The sequence below is a fragment of the Scylla paramamosain genome, chromosome 40, assembly GCF_035594125.1.
Source record: "Scylla paramamosain isolate STU-SP2022 chromosome 40, ASM3559412v1, whole genome shotgun sequence".
In the NCBI taxonomy this organism is placed as follows: domain Eukaryota; kingdom Metazoa; phylum Arthropoda; class Malacostraca; order Decapoda; family Portunidae; genus Scylla; species Scylla paramamosain.
In genome coordinates this window covers 5088505-5108197 of record NC_087190.1, presented here as the reverse complement: position 1 = coordinate 5108197, position 19693 = coordinate 5088505, and the positions used below count along the sequence as shown (strand labels likewise).

The 19693-nt window shown below is 43.0% G+C and overlaps 1 protein-coding gene across 1 annotated transcript in view; it reads right to left on the bottom strand.

Annotated features, from left to right (window-relative positions):
* Positions 1-19: 19 nt before the first annotated feature.
* Positions 20-19693, bottom strand: part of LOC135092749 (activating signal cointegrator 1 complex subunit 3-like) — a 38565-nt gene continuing 18891 nt past the window's right edge. The window contains 21 exon segments of the mRNA XM_063991416.1: positions 20-753; positions 1368-1559; positions 2261-2429; positions 2989-3080; positions 3456-3658; positions 5056-5207; positions 5860-6081; positions 7414-7551; positions 7937-8068; positions 8868-8985; positions 9694-9826; positions 10781-10901; positions 11804-11941; positions 13584-13726; positions 14684-14950; positions 15301-15418; positions 15783-15917; positions 16661-16881; positions 17410-17578; positions 18918-19026; positions 19353-19494. Coding sequence (XP_063847486.1) covers positions 566-753; positions 1368-1559; positions 2261-2429; positions 2989-3080; positions 3456-3658; positions 5056-5207; positions 5860-6081; positions 7414-7551; positions 7937-8068; positions 8868-8985; positions 9694-9826; positions 10781-10901; positions 11804-11941; positions 13584-13726; positions 14684-14950; positions 15301-15418; positions 15783-15917; positions 16661-16881; positions 17410-17578; positions 18918-19026; positions 19353-19494 — 3302 coding nt within the window. The 3' untranslated portion in view covers positions 20-565.

Below are 19693 nucleotides of genomic sequence, written 5' to 3'. Positions count from 1 at the left end.
AACTCAGGTCATTAATGCAGTGTGTGTGAGTGTGTGTGTGTGTGTGTGTGTGTGTGTGTGTGTGTGTGTGTGTGTGTGTGTGTGTGTGTGTGTGTGTGTGTGTGTGTGTGTTTCATGCTGCTTACCTGCCATCCTGACCACTAAAACAAGGCTTAAACATCATGGAGGCAAACTATATATAATAGCAACACCTCAATATAACCCACTCATACATGACATCAAGTACCAAAATATTGTCCCCAGATAATAAATAATACACTTTCATTATATTTGCAACATTTACACTGGATTTGAGGGAGACGTCCCAGTGAACTGTCATCTGTACCCAAATATCACACATTACTAATAGTTAAGGATAAATGAAGTACGAGATGACAGTAACTGGAGCTTGAATGTGGTCCATCTTTTGTGCTTGCAAAATTAAGACCCAATGGCAAAAACAATCAACAAAACTACTCAGGAATGCTTGATAGATTACTCAACTACAACATAACAAAAAGTTATTGGATTTGAATGCATGGATTATACATCACTCCCTCGTCATCCTCACTTTCCCATCACCCTATCAGTAATTCCTTCGCCGTCCCCCCCTCGGCCTCTGTTCCCGGCCCCCAAAATGCCGCGAAGGCTGTGGGATGGTGGATTCTGTGTGACTCTCACTTTCCTCCTCCTCCTCCTCTTCCTGCTGCTCCTCTTCTCTCTTTTTGTCCTCCTTTTTGTCAGTAAAGCAAGACTTCATCACTGGGAGCATATCTGGGGAAAGGGAGAGATTAAATATACAGACAGTAAATTGCTGCAGAGATGGATAACAGATATAGGTTGTCTAAAAACAGAGGGGAAAGAGATGAAATATATAGACAGTAGATCATAGGATCATATAAATGGATGATAAAAATATATATATATATATATATATATATATATATATATATATATATATATATATATATATATATATATATATATATATATATATACACACACACAGACATAACCTAAATATCAGAAAGGAAGAAAATATATGAAATATATAGATGATGGATCACAGGTATAGAGATGGATAATAGATAAATAGAGAGTTCACTTAAAATACAGAAAGGGATAAAAAGATATATGAAATGCATAGACAGTGCATCATATGTATAGAGAGAGAGCGAGATGGATGACAGATAGACTGAGTTAATTTTAAAAACAGAAAGGGAGATATGAAACATAGATAGATAGTACATACAGAGATGGATGACATAACCAAAAAAAAATGGAAAGCGAGGAAGATTAAATATACAAATAGACAGCAGGCCACTGACATAAACACAGGATAAATATACAGAAAGACAGGTCACCTAAAAAACCCACAGCTGCCTTACCTGGTGCCGGGGGTAACCATTTCTTGCTAGACCCATCATTAATCCCGTGGTCCAGCTCTTCCTCCTCCTCCTCCTGCCACTCATCCTCCTCCTCCTGCTGCGTGGCTGGTATGACCCTGAAGGGAATGTCGTACTGCTGGTCAAGGCCAAGGTAACCATCGGACATCAGGTAGAGGGTCAGCACTGCAGGGCCTGTGGAGGGGAGGTCAGATTAGGTCAAAGATCTGGACAGACTGGCTAGGGAAGTGTGGTTAAGAGGTGTGGTCTGATAAGTAGTTTGATGGTTTAGTGATATGAGGGTGTGTGTAAGAAAATTCAGGTGAGGCTAGATAAAATCCAGGTAGATGTCAGGGGTGTTACAGGAACTTTTGTAGTGTTAGATGAAGGATGTGTGTAAGGGAATTCAGGTGAGGTTATGTAAGATGCAGGTAGATGTTAGGTGTGTTTGGAGAACTCCAGGAACTCCATGTTAATAGACTCAGAACAACCTAAACTGCCACAGAATCCTAAAGAAGAGATGTGTGGTTAGATCAAACTGACAGAATAAGGAACTGAAAGGTGAGGTGTGTTTTAGAGACAGGTAAGGCAAGAAACCAGATGGATTAATTGACGGGTGAGATGAACAGATGAGACTTGATAATATAAGATGTGTGCCTGCCTGGGTGAAATAAGAGAGATGAAGTGATGAGACTCAATGTTGTGTGAGATGAAGTGGGGATGACTGGACTGAGTGAGATACACTGGTGAGACTCAATGTTGTGTGAGATGAGAAGTGACTGAATGAGATGAACTGATGAGGCTCTGTGTTACAAGATGAGGTGTGCCTGACTGGACTGAGTGAGAAGAACTAGTGAGACAATGTTACAAGATAAGGTGTGCCTGAGTGATCTTGCCTGGGTTTGCTGGAGTCCTGAAGGAGAGGAGGTGAGTGGTGCGGCCTCGCACAGCAGGGACACGACGCAGGGCCACCAGCTCACCACCCTCCACTTCACCCAGCACCAGGAACCAACCCTCATCCTTGGGCTTTGGGAACTTGTGGGCATGGACTCGCAGATCTTGAGCCTGAGAGAGGGGGGGGGGGGAGGATTAACATTTCATTCATGAGTACTTTTCCTTCATATCTTACAAATCATGCAATACCTTAGTTGTGATTAATGGGAAATAAGATCACACTGGTGGGGTTGTGACTCAGTCATTCACTTGGTTCACTGCTAGACAATGTTTTCCTTTATAGAAACACTTTTCAGACACTTACTTGAGTACTGGTCTCTTAAATAGTTCTGTGGCCTAGATAAGAAAATTCTTTGTTCTTTCAGTAACCATGGAGACATTTTTACAGTACTTGCAATATTAGCAAAGGAGAACCAAGGCAGTGAAAGACTTAAACTTAAAAATACTCTTAGGATATAATCTGTGTGTGTGTGTATGTGTGTGTGTGTGTGTATGTGTGTGATAGGAGTATTAACAATTGCAGTATTAACAATGGAAAATCATATCAATGAAAAGCTTAAATTCACAAATGCTCTTAGAATTTACTGTGTGTGTGTGTGTGTGTGTGTGTGTGTGTGTGTGTGTGTGTGTGTGTGTGTGTGTTAGGGTGAGAGGGCAATACACTGCCTACCCTGTTGAGCCGTGCCAGGGTGACTGCCAGGGTGTACTCCTGCCCCGCCTCCACCTCTGTTCCACCAGTCTCCACTCCTCCCCTTCCTCCTCCTGCGACAAGTTAGAAGAAAGAACTAAGTACAGAAAATAATGCTGCATGTAATGACAGGTTTCCCCATTGGTACTACTTACTACTACTACTTTTCAGGAATGAATTATTATTATTATTATTATTATTATTATTATTATTATTATTATTATTATTATCATTATCATTATGGGAGAAGGACTGAAGTATAATTAACAATATTTCTTTATCCATTAATTTACTCTGATATGTATGTATAAGTCTTCCCATAGATTACTGCTACTACTACTACTACTACTACTACTACTACTATAACAACTACTACTACTACTACTACTACTACTACTACTACTACTACTACTACTACTACTACTACCACCACCACCACCCCCACTCACCAGAGCACACATTAGCACTGGACAGCACCTCCCCATTACGTCCGCGCACACAAGCACTGACAGCCATGCGAGGGAGGTGCTGCAGGGTGCGGTAAGTGGCCTGCACCTGCCCCTCCTCCAGGTACTCCCTCAGGGGAGCTGCCACCACCTCGTACTTGTCCCCCCTCACTGCCTCCATCAGTTGTGGCAGGGTGGGGAAGTTTCTGTTGGGGAGTGGTAGGGGGTGATGAATGAGTGGCTGTTTAATCTATCTATCAGGTCAGCAATAAGTTAATAATGGATAACTGTTTGTGCAAAATGATCTATCTATCTGTCTATCTATATACCAGGCCAGCAATAACTAATAATGGATAACTGTTTACATAAAGTGATCTATCTATCCAAAGTATATACCAGTGATAATATAATAATGGATAACTGTTTATATAAAGTGATCTATCTATCTACCTTCTATATAAAGTGATTGATGGTAAGCAGAAATACAGCTGTTTAAATAAACTGATCTATCTATATAAAATGACAGCAAACAACAATATAACTATTTAAATAAAGTGATAGTAAACAAAATATAACTTTAAATAAATTGATCTATTTATCTATATAAAGTGATGGTAAACAACAATATAACTATTTAAATCAAGTGACAGTACACAAAAATTTTCTACCTATCTGTATACCAGGCAGGCAGTCCCACACAGGGCAGCCCAGACACACACACACACACACACACACACACACACACACACACACACACACACACACACACACATCATTCACACTCTCTGCCCTGTCAAGCACCAGTGGAAAAGGATTCTTAAAAAGTGAGAGGTGGTAAAATGGCTGATTCAAAGCACATATGATTTAAAAAATCACATTCTTTAAATATATGAATGATAGAAAGCCTCTTAAGAAAAAAAAGTAACAACTGAATGCTCTAAGATCTTGTCTCCATAATAATCATGATTACCAGACATAAGATAAATAAACTGACAATAAAAACAAATCTTTAAAATTTAAAGTTAAAAAAAGTAAAACAGATAATTTCAAACATACAGTTATTTATAAATCTAAAGGATGAAAAAAAAAAAACTTCCGTACATTACAGTGGAAGATGCCACACATTCCTCTCCATAAAGGTAAAACAGCTAATTCCAAACCCATACAATTCTTTAATAACCTGAAGCATAAGAAAAAAAGCTCTCTTCAGTCAGTTACAGTGGAATACTTCATATTTCCCTCTCCATGAAGGTGTCACTCAGATTACTAAACACTTCTGGCTGCACCTCCATTACTTACAAGGGGCTTTAGTTGAAATGATATGGGTTTTCAAGGATGTTTTTACAGTTCTAGTGACAGGTTTCTATATCATGAACAGGAAAAATAATTGAGAACCTGGATAATCATCTCTGTGGCCTCTGAAAATAATTGTGATAAGAGAGCAAAGCATTTTTAATGGTGTTTTTATGGTTCTAGGTTTTGATAACATTATGAACAAGAGAAACACACTTGAGAACACAACTAATCATCTACGTGGCCTTAAAAACAGCCATGGAGAGAGAGAGAGAGAGAGAGCAAAGCAATTCAGAATACATGTCTTTACCTGAAGGCGTCCAGAGAGTCGTGCGTGATGTGAGGCAGAGTGAGGAATGGTGTGTCAGTGTGCCACCTGGCCTGCGTCACCATCTGCATGATGACCTGCACTCGGAGAGCTGCTGCCAGCCACCCAGCGCACCCACAGATGTCTAGCATGGCCTGGGGGTGAAGATGGAGTGGGGGGGTGATGAGATGATGGGAGAGTGTGATGGCAGGGTGAGGCAGAGTGTGGGAGTGGAGGAGGTGTGATGGCAGGGTGAAACAGAGTGTGGAGTGGTGTGATGGGGGGGGGTGAAGCAGTGTGTGGGAGGGGAGGAGGTGTGATGGCAGGGTGAGGCAGAGTGTGGAAGTAGTAGTAGTGGAGAGAGAGAGAGAGAGAGAGAGAGAGAGAGAGAGAGAGAGAGAGAGAGAGAGAGAGAGAGAGAGAGAGAGAGAGAGAGAGAGAGAGAGAGAGAGAGAGAGAGAGAGAGAGAGAGAGAGAGAGAGAATAATAATAATAATAATAATAATAATAATAATAATAATAATAATAATAATAATAATAATAATAATAATAATAATAATATAACTAATAATAAGGGGAGAAACAGAGAAATAAAGAGATGCAAATAAAACAAAGAATAAGACAGAAAGATCATGAGAACACAATACAGCTACACACACACACACACACACACCAAACAAGATAGAGACGGGATACTATGAAATTACTCCCCTCCTGTAAACTACAACTAGGTAAATATGACTAGGTAAACACACACACACACACACACACACACACACACACACACACACACACACACACACACACCTGCAAAATCCTAATAGCTTGATCGAGGACGGACTTGGTGTCAGTGAGGTAGTCGACGCAGGGGAGGGGGAGGCGGGAGAGGTGCGCCTGCAGGAGGAGGAAGGCCTTGGTGTGGGAGGAGTCGAAGGTGTACTGGTTCACCTCCAAGGGGCATGACTTGGCCAGCTCACTGTTCTGGATGTCCTCGTTGTGACGCACCGGCAGCTCTGCGTACTCGTTGGCCTGCAGGGGGAGGGGGAGTAGAGGGTGAGGAGGTGGTGGTGGTGGTGGTGGTGGTGGTGGAGGTGGTGGAGGAAGAGGAGGAAGAGGAGGAGGAGGAGGAGGAGGAGGAGGAGGAGGAGGAGGAGGAGGAGGAGGAGGAGGAGGAGGAGGAGGAGGAGGAGGAGTAGAGAGTAGGAGGAGGAGGAGGAGGAGGAGGAGGAGGAGGAGGAGGAGGAGGAGGAGGAGGAGGAGGAGGAGAAAACACTAGAGAGACAAGGGGATAGTGATGAATACAAAGGAACACAAAGGAAAGTCAAACAGCAACAGGAAGAGGAGTGGAGAGGATTAGAAAGAGGGGAGGACAGGTTTAGGTGGAGGACAAGTGTTATTATTATTATTAGGAAGAGGTGGAAGAGACAGTTAAAAATGGAGACTATTAGGATGAAAAGTGGAAGGTATTAGGAAGAGAAGGGACAGAGAGGACCAGAAAGAGAAGGAACAGAAAGGAGGAGGAGGAGGAAGAGGAGGAGGAGGAGGAGGAGGAGAGATGGAAAAGATGTAGGAGAAAGAGGAAGACAAAACCAAGGTAGGAGAGAGAGAGAGAGAGAGAGAGAGAGAGAGAGAGAGAGAGAGAGAGAGAGAGAGAGAGAGAGAGAGAGAGAGAGAGAGAGAGAGAGAGAGAGAGAGAGAGAGAGAGAGAGAGAGAGAGAGAGAGAGAGAGAGAGAGAGAGAGAGAGAGAGAGAGAGAGAGAGAGAGAGAGAGAGAGAGAGAGAGAGAGAGAGAGAGAGAGAGAGAGAGAGAGAGAGAGAGAGAGAGAGAGAGAGAGAGAGAGAGAGAGAGAGAGAGAGAGAGAGAGAGAGAGAGAGAGAGAGAGAGAGAGAGAGAGAGAGAGAGAGAGAGAGAGAGAGAGAGAGAGAGAGAATCTAAGAAGAGACAAGACAGGGTAACCAACACAGCCACCTCAGTCAGCAGGGAGGGACAGGACAAGGGCACAGCAGGGTAGCCAACACACTCACCTCAGTTAGCAGGGAGGGATAGGACAAGGGCATAGCAGGGTAGCCAACACATACACTTCAGTCAGCAGGGAGGGACAGGACCAGGGCACAGCAGGGTAGCCAACACACTCACCTCAGTCAGCAGGGAGGGACAGGACCAGAGCACAGCAGGGGAGCCAACACACTCACCTCAGTCAGCAGGGAGGGACAGGACAAGGGCACAGCAGGGGAGCCAACACACTCGCCTCAGTTAGCAGGGAGGGATAGGACAAGGGCATAGCAGGGTAGCCAACACATACACTTCAGTCAGCAGGGAGGGACAGGACAAGGGCACAGCAGGGTAGCCAACACACTCACCTCAGTCAGCAGCTGCATAAGGTCCTCGATGGAAAGGTTTGCCTGCAGCTTCTCATGGAAAATCTCAATGGTCTGGTGTGAGATGTAATAGAAGGAGGAGATGCGGCCCAGCGGTGTGGCCTCTATGGAGCGGCCGTCCTGTGGGGGGAGAGAGGGAGATGAAGGGAAGGAAGAAGGGTAGAATTTTGCCCTGATAACTTCCACTATAGGTTGTAAAGTCTCTAATTTCATGAAAATGCCATTGAAAACTCCAGTAACCTCCACTAGAATGTGTTGACTTACCTCCATCACCATTACTACTACTATTGTTACTGTACTATTCCTACTATTACTGTACTCCTCTCCCTCCTCTTCCTCCTCTTCCTTCTACTACTAGCACTACTACTATTACTGTACTATTCCTCCTCCTCCTCCTCCTCTTACTACTACTACAGCTACTACCATTACTGTACTCCTCTTCCTGCTTGTCCTCCTACTACTCCTCCACCACCACCACCACCACTACCACATGACAAGCACTCACCTCCCCAATCTCCACACAGCTGGCCTCCTCCAGAGCTGCGATGGCTCGGTCCACCGAGGCTGAGAGGAATGCATTGATAGCCTGGTCTGGCCTCTCCTCCTCCTCCAGCTCCAGGCTATAGTAAGAGGGATTCTGCAGAAGTAAGAGTGTCTTAGAGGGGGGATGGTGGTGGAAGGGATGCCAGATGAAGGGGGAGGTAGGGAGAGTGTGATGGAAAGGAGGACAGACAGAGGAATGGTGCTTTAGAGAAGAAGGTGAAGGAAGGGAAGCCAGATGAAGGGGGAGGGAGGAAGGGTGTGATGGAAGGGAAGGCAGACAGAGGAAAGGTGTTTTACAGAGAGAAAAGTAATAGAAGGGAAGAGTTTTAGAGGGGAAATAGAGAAGAGTGTTTTAGGGTGCCTTAGAGGGGAGGAAACTGACAAGGGAAGGCAGATGAAGGGGAAGGTAGGAAGGGGTGTGATGTAAGGGAAGACTTGAGGGAAAGGTAGGAGAGATGAGAAAGATTGTAGTATATGGTTGAAGTTACACTGGTTTTTAAGGGTGGTATTTATGGTTCTAGTGGCAGATTAACAAGACTTATACATTACTGAAAGGAGAAACACTCTTGACAACCTGGCTAGTCATCTCTGTGGTCTAAAATACTGGTTGTGAGAGAGCAAAGTGTTTCAGAATATGGTCTTTTTTTTAGCAAGTTACACAAACTTATAAAGATGTTTTTATAGTTCCAGAGACAGATTAACAAGACTTCTACAGTGTGAACAGGAGAAACACTCTTGAGAACCTGGCTAATCATCTCTGTGGCCTTTAAAAATAATGGTGGTGAGAGACCAAAGCATTTCCAAATATGGCTTCCACTCTCTCTCTCTCTCTCTCTCTCTCTCTCTCTCTCTCTCTCTCTCTCTCTCTCTCTCTCTCTCTCTCTCTCTCTCACCTGCAGCAACCTCCTGAAGAAGTAGGTCCAGGTGAGATAGTCGAGGGCCTCCTGCTTGGTGGTGATGGTGCCCGCCACAATCTCGGCGTTCAGGTGGTCTGGCAACACTCCCTGCAGGCTGGGGGGTGAGTGGGGGGTTGAGATTGGGGAGGTATGGGGAAAGATAAGAAGGAAGGAAGGAAGAAGGAAGGAAGGAAGAAGGATGGAAAAGATAGGAAGAAGAAAGAAGGAAGAGATAGTTAATTTGATTTGTCTATGAATAGTTATCTCATTTTTACTTCACTTTTCTCTTTTAAGTACATTCACTTGCTCTAAGAACGAAAAAGGGAAATTAATTTGATTTCTTTATGTGGAATTATCTCAATTTTATTCCCTTTTCTCTCTTATGTATATTCATTTTGTCTTTGTTCAACTCTCTCTCTGAGAATAATACTGTTTTGTATCTACTTTTAGAAATGTGCAAATAAATCATGTATTTGGAAGATGCTTCACCAGTTACAATGTTCCATGACAACCAATTCTCATCAAGGTGCATATAAGAAGTGTTGCCCCAAGGATCTGAGCACTACTGTACTGTGTTAAACCTTAAGAGTACTTCTAAAAACCGACAATAATTTTTTTTTCTTTTTTTTTTTTTTTGCTCTACATCTGATTTTCCTCAAGCATCAGGGCTAAGACAGCACCCCATAGCCAAGGACTTAGATTTTGGCCAGGACTCTAACCCATGCACCTCAGGACCCCTTAGCCCCCAATAAACAATCAATCCATCAAAAATCTCTCTCTCTCTCTCTCTCTCTCTCTCTCTCTCTCTCTCTCTCTCTCTCACCTGGACTCCACAGGGAACGGCTCATACAGGAACTTTTTATAGAAGTGTTTTTTCTGGTCATGCACCAAGATGACCGCCACACCCTGGTTGTCGAACTGAGGCCGCCCTGCCCGCCCCATCATCTGCAGCACGTCTGGGGGGGAGGGGATGGTGGGGAGTGGGGATGGTGGGGGTGTTAGTGTGTTGGGGGTGTTAGGGAGTGTCATTCTTTGTTTTCTTTGAGGTTTGTATTAGTTGCTGTGTGTGTGTGTGTGTGTGTGTGTGTGTGTGTGTGTGTGTGTGTGTGTGTGTGTGTGTGTGTGTGTGTGTGTGTGTGTGTGTGTAGTTGTCATTGTTTGTTTTCTTTGTGGTTCTTTTTTTTTAGTTGTTTTTAGTTTTTCTTTGATTCTGTTAGTTGTCATTGTTTGTTTTCCTTGAGTCTGTTTTTTTTTTTAGTTGTCATTCTTTAGTGTCCCTTCCTTAATGCTCTTTTCCATCAACAAAGCATTTTCATATAATACTCTTTTTCTTGTTTCTTGGAACGAGTGACTGACTGAAACATTTACTCTCTATAACAAATTTAAGAACTGAAATATTGCACACACACACACACACAAAAAAAAATATAAAAAATAAAATAAAATAAATAAATAAATAAATAAATAAAATAAAATAAAATAAAATAAAATAAAATAAAATAAATAAATAAAATAAGGATAAATAAATAAAATAAAATATAACTAACTAAATAAATAAATAAAATAAATAAATAAATAAATAAATTATAATAATAATATAAATAAATAACAAAAAAATTACAAAATATAAAAAACTGCAGAAAAATAAAAATGAACAAAAAATTATATAACAATGAAAATAAATGAATAAAAAACAAATCAATAATAAAAAATAAAAAAATAATGAACATATAATATATATACACACAAAAATACATTAAAAAAAAGTACACAGGAGTTTGTTCTTCCACTGTGTTCCTTTATATTTAAAATAATAATAATAAAAAATAAAAAAAATAAAAAAATAAAAATTAATAAAAAAATACACTGGAGTTTGTTATTCCATTGTGTTCCTTTTACACTCCCCTTACCTGTGATGGGGAAGTCAACATATCTCCGAGTCTTGCCGTCATAATACTCCGTCCCCTTCACCACCACCAAGTGTGCTGGGAAGTTGACACCCCAGGCCAGTGTGGCAGTGGTGATCAGGATCTGTGGGTGGAGGAACAGTCAGGCGGTGGAGGAAGGGAGAGAGGGAAGGAGAGGGGAAACATTATCTGTGTGTGGAGGGCTGGTCAAGTGATGGAGGGAGGGAGAGAGGGAAGGAAAGCGGAACATTATCTGTGTGTGGAGGGCTGGTCAGGCAGTGGAGGGAGGGAGAGAGGGAAGGAAAGGGGAAAAGGAAAAGGGAAAACACTTTATCTGTGAGTGGAGGGCTGGGTGAGGTGATGAAGAGTGAGAGGGAAAGGAAAACAAAGATAAAAGGATATAAAGGAAAGGGTAGAATGTTTTACCTGAGTGAGGTGAGGTGATGGGTGGTGAGAGACAGGAACACAGAGACAAGACATTCAATAGTGCAAAGAAGTTAGGTTTGCTTAGGTTAGGTGTGGCTTAAGTGAAAGTTATTGGTTTTAGAGGAAGTTAGGTTAGGTTAGATTAGGTTAAGTTAGGTTAGATTTGGCTCAAGTGAAAGTTCTTGGTTTTAGAGGAAGTTTGGTTAGGTTAGGTTAGGTTACATTAGATTTGGTTAGATTAGGTTTGGCTAAAGTGAAGGCTATTGGTTCTAGAGGTCAGGTTAGGTTAGGTTAGGTTACGTTAGGTTACATTAGATTTGGTTAGTAGGTTAAGTTAAGTTAGGTATGAGAGAGAGAGAGAGAGAGAGAGAGAGAGAGAGAGAGAGAGAGAGAGAGAGAGAGAGAGAGAGAGAGAGAGAGAGAGAGAGAGAGAGAGAGAGAGAGAGAGAGAGAGAGAGAGAGAGAGAGAGAGAGAGAAACAAAAACAACCACTGCCTATCACAAAAACACACACATAAAACAAATAAAAAGCCCACTGACTACATTATCAGAACAAACACACAGATACAAGACACATACAAAAAAAACCCAGTGACTCACCTGTATCTTCTGGTTGACAAAGAGCTCCTCCACCACTCGCCTGTCCTTCTCCACCAGGCCGGCGTGGTGCAGCCCGACCCCAAAGGACAGACACAGGCGCAGATTCTCATCCTTTATGTTGCTCAGAATCTGCTCCATCTGTGTTGTGTGGAGGAGGAAGTGGAGTCAGTTCAAAGTTTGGTCTATCTGTTTGTGTAGAGTGCATGAGGAATGCAAGAGTTAGGCTGGTATTCTGAAACCCTTTGCTCCCTCTCCATGATTATTTTCAAGGTGCACAGAGATGATTAGATGGGTTCTCAAGAGTTTCTCATGTTAGTAATGTAGAAATCTTGTTAATCTGTCACTGGAACCTTAAAAATGCCCTTAAAAACACTGCTCTCTCACCACAACTATTTTCAAAGGCCACAAAGATGATTAGTCGGATTCTCAGGAGCGTTTCTCCTGTTAGTAATCTAGAAATCATGTTAATCTGTCACTAGAACCACAAAAATACCCTTGAACACCTCTATAACTTTAATTAGAGACTTCTGAATGTAGTGGAGGTTGTAGTATGTACATACAGTTAGACTACATATGCGTACAAGCACACGTTTTCTCTCAGATTCCATTTGCTCTCACATGCCTTTAGCATTCCATTTTTTCTCATACACTAGATCACTCTCTGCTCCTTCAAAACACAAACTTATATGTATCCTTTTCTTTCTACATTATACATCCATACATTCTTCACCACACAACAGACATACATAATATTACATTAACATTTTACTACAAATAATATTTACTAGTTTATGTATGTTTTTTGCCATTCAGTTTTTACTTCCAAATCAATTATTCTGTATGTTAGTATGATGTCATTTCTTAAATATTTATCCTTGTATACATATGTAAGTTAAATAAAGCCTCCTCAAAGAGAGAGAAAGAGAGAGTGAGAAAGAGATTTGTTTAATACTTTGTTGCCCTAAGGGAACCTATACACCATTGTTTGGCACAGGACAGGGATGGACCTCTTTGCCTTAAGGGACTCGAGACCACACTGGATAAACAGCGTATGGCGAAGTGTTCAGCAGAACCACCACCACTAACCAGCACATGGTTAAAAGGTGTGGCCAGAAGTGTTTCAGAACATGGGCCTTAGCTCAACATCCAAGTATGAACAATGAGAGTAACAAACAGCAGTGCAGGGTGAATTTTCTCTCCTTTGTCTCTCTGTCTCTTTTGTTGCATCAAAACTCTTGTGAAGACATGGGCTACTATAATTCCCATCACAGATGTCTGATCTTAACTGCTTCCAACAGACTCTAGTGGAAGTTACTGGGGTTAGGTTAGGCTGGGCTAGGTTTGGTTAGGTTTGGCTCAAGTGAATGTTATTGGTTCTTGAGGTTAAGTTAGATTAGATTAGGTCTGGTTTGGTTAGGTTTGCCTCAAGGGAGGGTTAGGTTAGGTTAGATTTCATCAGGTTTAGTTAGGTTAGGTTAGGTTGAGCTAGGTTAAGTTAGGTTTGGCTCAAGGGAAGGTTATTGGTTACAGAAAAGGTTATTGGGGTTTTTAAGGATGTTTTTATGATTCTAGTGATAATCTATTGGAGGGGAACAACAACACATCTCAGAGTCTGACTAATCATTTCTGTGGCACCTTGGGACTGGCACCTTAGAGACCTTTTTTTTTTTTGTCCTTGACCAATGATCCCTCTTACACAAAAAATAAAGAAGATAAAGAAAAAAATGTACCCCTTATAAGGAAGGGAAGGAAACATCTTGTACCCCACAGCAGACCTCACCTCATACTCCGGCAGCTTGAGCCACTGCTTGGGGTCTGCCTCCACCACTACAAAGCCCATCAGGTCCATGGCAGTGAGGCGCGTCTGTCTGCGCGATGACACAAACACCAGCACTGGCTTGTCCGGCGAGTGCTGCTTGATGGCTGGGGGGCGGAGGGAGGGTCAGTGCTGTGTGGTCACTAAGTTGTTGTTGTGTATGGACAATGAAAGGTGAAGTGCTGTATGGTCATCTAGTATACAGGACCTGCTATAGTTACTGTGTGTAGGATATGTGGTGTTGTGTGGTTCCTGCCCTAGTTATTGTGTGTAGGGTGTGTGGTGTTGTGAGGGTGGTGGCTCAGTGTTGTGTGGTTGCCTGGGTGTGTGGAGCTGTGGCTGTGGTGGGTGGATGAGTATCTGATGGCTGTGGGGTGCTGGGTGAGAGTGCTGTGTGGTTGTCTAGCTGTGGTGTGCAGGGCTGACAATGTTGGGTGGTGCAGTGCTGTGTGGTCACTGGCTGTGGTGTGCAGGGCTTCACTAGTTACAGCTGATATTAATGGTATTTGTGTCCATGATCAGAGTGGAGAAATTCATGGTGGTAACTGTGACTTCCCCCAACACACTGTTTATAGATGTGTAGCCAAGAAAACGTCACCTAAGACCACTCATACTATCAAAAGACAATACTAAACTCAATGCTAGACTCACTGCAAGAATTCTGAATAGTCTTAGGTGATATTTTCCAAGCTACAAAGCTACCAACTGAATATTTAGGCAGGTCACAGCCACCACCAGGAATTTCTCCACCAGCACTTGGGCACAAACACCAACAGCATCAGGAATTTAATCTTTCACGATGCTTGCTTCATGCTGTGATGTGATTTGTGATGTTTTATAACCCGGTAGAAATTTGTTTTTACACATGTAAGAAAAACAAGCACAATGAAGCCTGAGGTATGGTGAGTCAAGAGTTGATGCCAGAACAATGATGTTACATACCACTCCCTCAGCCACCTCATCCACTCATCCACTCACACTGCAGTCACCTAATGTTCTGACTACACCACTCTAATGTTCTGACTACACTCCTCCACCTCAAACTCCACCAATTGTGTCCTCACCCTGGAACGTGGGCTTGTTCATGGTGGCCATCCTGGGGCAGTAGTGCTTGCCAGGGAAGCCTGCGATGTGTACCTCAAGTGGTACGGGGCGGACAGAGGGCCGGAAGTTGTACAGACCCACCTCGCCAATGCCCAGCCAGTTGGCCAGGTCCTTGGCATTAGCCAGGGCGGTGGACAGGCCAATGATGCGCAGGGTCTGGCCGGTGTGGCTCGAGATGAAGTTAGTTCTTGACACGATGACCTCCAGTACTGGCCCTCGGTCCTCACCTGCGGGTGGATGGGTTGGGTTAGGTCAGCTCAGGTGAGTTGAGGAGAGGTGAGGTGAGGTTGGGTTTGGTTAATTAGGTGAGATTAGGTTAGATGAGATTATGCTTGGGGATATTAGTTGTGTTGGGTTGGTTTGGGTTGGATTAGGTGAGGTGAGGTGAAGTGAGGTGTACTGGATTGGGATGGGTGAGGTTGGGTGATGAATGAATGTTCTTTCTTAGTCTATCTTAAAGACATAAAAATAGATCAAGAGAATGTGGAGGGCAACACTCTCTCTCTCTCTCTCTCTCTCTCTCTCTCTCTCTCTCTCTCTCTCTCTCTCTCTCTCTCTCTCTCTCACACGCACTCACCCAGCAAGTGTATCTCATCAATGACAATCAGCGCCACCTTCCTCACATAATCACGCGTCTGCCATGACCGAGAGATGCCGTCCCACTTCTCCGGCGTGGTGACGATGACATGGGCAGCCTGGGAGAAGGAGGAGGAGGAGGAGGAGAGGAGGAGGAGGAGGAGGAGGAGGAGGAGAAAGGTGGTTGATGAGATAAAGTAATCATTAAATTATTGAAATAGAGATCAATCAAAACTTACAATGAGTTACAAACACTCTTCATAATAAGTAAATAAATGAATATAGCATTTATAAATAAGCAATTTGTGATTCGGTATCATTTATATCTTTATCCTTTTCCATTTAACTTATTTTCCAACATTTCCATCACATATATAACTTTTCTTACAGATTTTTCTTTCAAACATGAAATTCTGCATTGTATACCAGAAAATAAGGAAATTTACCCAACACATACACACACACACACACACACACACACACCTGGATGGCCCTAATATCAGGTGATACATCTCCAGTCAGCTCCACCACCTTAAAGCCAAGTTTCTCTTGCAGTCTGACCCTCCAGTCCTCCACCCGCTCCCTCACCAGTGCCTTGAGGGGGGCAATGTACACCACCTGCAATGATAGGCTGGGTTAAGAGGGAAAGAGGAGGGAATGGAGGAGAGGGAATGGTAAGGGGGGGTAAGAGATGGGGGATGGTAAGGAGGAAGAGGGATTAGGGGGAAGAGTTTAGGGAATGGTATGGAAGAGGAGGAGAAGGAGGGGAGGAGAGGAGAGGAGAGGAGAGGAGAGGAGAGGAGAGGAGAGGAGAGGAGAGAGAGAGAGAGAGAGAGAGAGAGAGAGAGAGAGAGAGAGAGAGAGAGAGAGAGAGAGAGAGAGAGAGGGGCAGAATGACAAAAAACCAAATCATACCAAAAATAAAACAAATTCCCTTAAAAAAAAAAAAGAGAGAATATTAAACAGATCAGCAAGAACAAAACAAGAACACACAAACAAAACACACAAATTAAACAAAATACACACAAACAAAACACACACAAATAAAAGATAAAAATCATAAACACCTAAACCACCCATTAAAATAGTAGTAATAATAATAATAATAATAATAATAATAATAATAATAATAATAATAATAATAATAATAATAATAATAATAATAATACAATACCCTAAAAGTCATCCAAAACAGCCCAAACCCACACATACCCACCCAGAAACCATCCAAACCCACACAAACCCACCCCAAACACTCCCCAAGACCCCAAACTAACCTAACATAACCAAACTAACCAAACATAACCAAACTAACATGACCTGACTAACCTGCCCTAACCAAACCCACCCCCAATACCCACCTTGGCATCAGGGTACTTTTGAAACACCCTGAACATTGCTATCTCAGCCGCAATGGTCTTGCCGGAACCTGTGGGGGCCCCTAGGAGGACGTTGTGGTCCGTGTGGTACAGTGTGTAGAAAATCTGGGTTTGGATGGGGTTGAAATGGGAGAATGGGTACAGCATCTCTAGCCGGGAGTTGTTCAGTGCTGTGACAGGTAGTGGGTCCAGGTCAAGCAGGTCTGTGGGCGATGGGAAAGAGACAGGTGATTGGTGGTAATGGGGTGATGCAGATAGGGGGAATGGGGTTTAGAATGGGGCATTATTAGTGATAGGGTGAGTGATGAGGTGAAGTGGTGATGGAGAATGGGGGTTAGAGGTGGGGTGTTATGAGTTAGTGATGGGGTGATGAGGGTCAGTAGTGATGTGGTGATGGGGAGTTGGGGTGAGTGATGAGGTAATGTAGTGATGGGGAATGTGGTTTAGAGATGGGGTGTTATGGGTAAGGGGTGGGGTGATTACGAGTGGGGTGAATGATGGGTGATAGGGAAGTGGGTATGATAGTTATGGGGTGAAAAATGGGGAATAATGGACAGTAATGATGATGATGTTGACACAACTACTACTACTACTACTACTACTATAACACAAAAAACAACTACACTTCTACTACTACTATCGCCACTACTACTATTACTACTACTACTAAAGCTACCACTACTAATATAACAATCAATAAACACACCACCACCACCACCACCACCACCTACCTGTGTGCGGGGGGTGTCGTTCAGGCAGAATTAGGTTTCGGAAGCTGATGGCACAGGTGGACTCACAGTTAAGCCACCTGTCACTGATGGCCCGGATGTAGTACTGATTGGGCATTGGCTCAAAGATTGGGATTGTAAACACCAGCTGTGCATCCTCCTGGCGAGTTACCTGGAGTGGGAGAGGGAGTGAGGGAGTGAGGGAGTGAGGGAGTGTGTGGGTGCTTTTGTGAGCGGTGGATTGCTGGGAAAGGCGGAAAAATGAGTGTTTTGGGGCATTTCCTGGAGTAATGGAAAGGATTGAGCTGGAAAATTAGTCCATAAGAAAATAAGAAAATAAAGGTTTGGTTTTTGGGTGCTTCCCAGAATAACAGACAGAAATGCAAGCTGTAAAATAAGTCCATACGAACATAAGAAAATAAAGGTTTGGATTTTTGGGTGTTTCCAGGAATAACAAACAGAAATAAGAACTGCAAAATAGGTCTATAAGAAAATAAGAAAATAAGGGTTGGTGCAGGAAGCCATCAGGTCTACATGTGGCAAAGACTGTATAAAACATGCCTACCTATTTCTACCTATCATCACCATCCATAAATTTGTCTAATCTTCTTTTAAGGCTCCCTTATGACTCACCACTAACAACCTGAGCATTCCATCCATCCACCACTCTGAGAACCAATTCCTTCCTATCTCTTTTTGAAATGTAACTTTTTTATGAGTGGTGACAGAAGTAAGAGTAGAAAATTGAGTGAGAGTCTTGCTATCTGGGAGAGGAGATAGGAAGGTGTGGGTGTTCTAATGAGTAGAAGGAGACAAGTAAGAGATGAAAGGTGTGAGAGAATCTTCCTATTTTTGGTCCCTGGAAAGTTGATTATATAGAAAAGTCTGCTTATGAACTGATGTCTAAAAAGGTGAAAGTAGTACCTGTCATCACCACCCACACTACACCACCACCACCACCACCTTACCAACACAACAAGCAAGAATAACAACCATTCCTTTCACCACCACTATCACCACACACACACACCACCACCAACTTACCAACACAAGCAAAAATAACAACCATTCCTTTCACCACCACTATCACCACACACACACACCACCACCAACTTACCAACACAACGAACAAGAACAACAACAACCACACCTTACCTTTCACCACCACGCACAGCACACACACACACAAACACACACAAACCACAAACACAACACAACAAAACACAAGGGGAGTACAAGGGGACACAGTAAGAAGTTTGAGAAAATTAACTGTAGAAGAGACATCAAGAAGTATAGTTTTCCTCACAGAAGTGTGAACAAATGGAATGAACTCAGTGAAGACGTTGTGAATGCCAAAACTGTCCATGCTTTTAAGACCAAACTGGATAGATATAGAGACAAGATACTATGAGATTATTCCACTCCTGTAAACCACAACTAGGTAAATACAACTAGGTAAATACAAGCAGTTTTCACCACCACCCACACCACCCACACCACCACTCCCTTACCTGCTTCTTGGTGACCGTAAACTGTTCGTGGTGGTACATGAAGTTGGTATCTGGATCCTCCACCCATATCCAGTAGTTCTCCTGTCCACCATGCACCTTGTCATTCCACCTGCATGTGGTTCAAATGGTGTGAGGCACGGCAAAGGTGGACAAGGGTCAAGGTAAGGAGACAAGATTAATAAGGGTTCTGATGGAGGTGCTGAAGTGTGCTAAGAGAAGTAACCAGTGACTAGGATTAATAAGTGGTCTGACAGAGGTATTGAAGAGTCCTAAGGGATGTAACAAGGCTGGTATAAAGTTAATAATCAGAATAGGATAAGAGGTAGATTAAGAGGGCACCTGATGGAGGTACTGAAGAGACCAAACAGAAAAGGCAAGGACTCAATAAATAACAAGAAAACAAAAAAAAACGACAATTTGAAAGGGAGGACTCACGTAAACTCTGGGCGAATGGTGAGTCTGACCCTGAGAACAGTGCGAGTGATGGGCTGTGTGACGGCTTCCAGGGAGAGGAGAGGAAACTGCCACGCTGCTGCCTTCACCTCGTGCCCCATCCTCTCGTGCCGCAGCATCTTGCCTGAAGGGGGATGGGCAGTGATGGGGTGATGGGAAGGTGATGGGAAGGTTTTTTTGTTAATTTTATTCTTTATCCTCTTTTTTGCCATTTATTCTTCTTTTTCTTGTTTTGTAGGTGAATGGGGTAGTAGTGATGGGGTGGTGGGGTGGCAAGGGAAGGTGATGGGAAGGTTTATTTGTGATCTTTATTCTTTATCCCC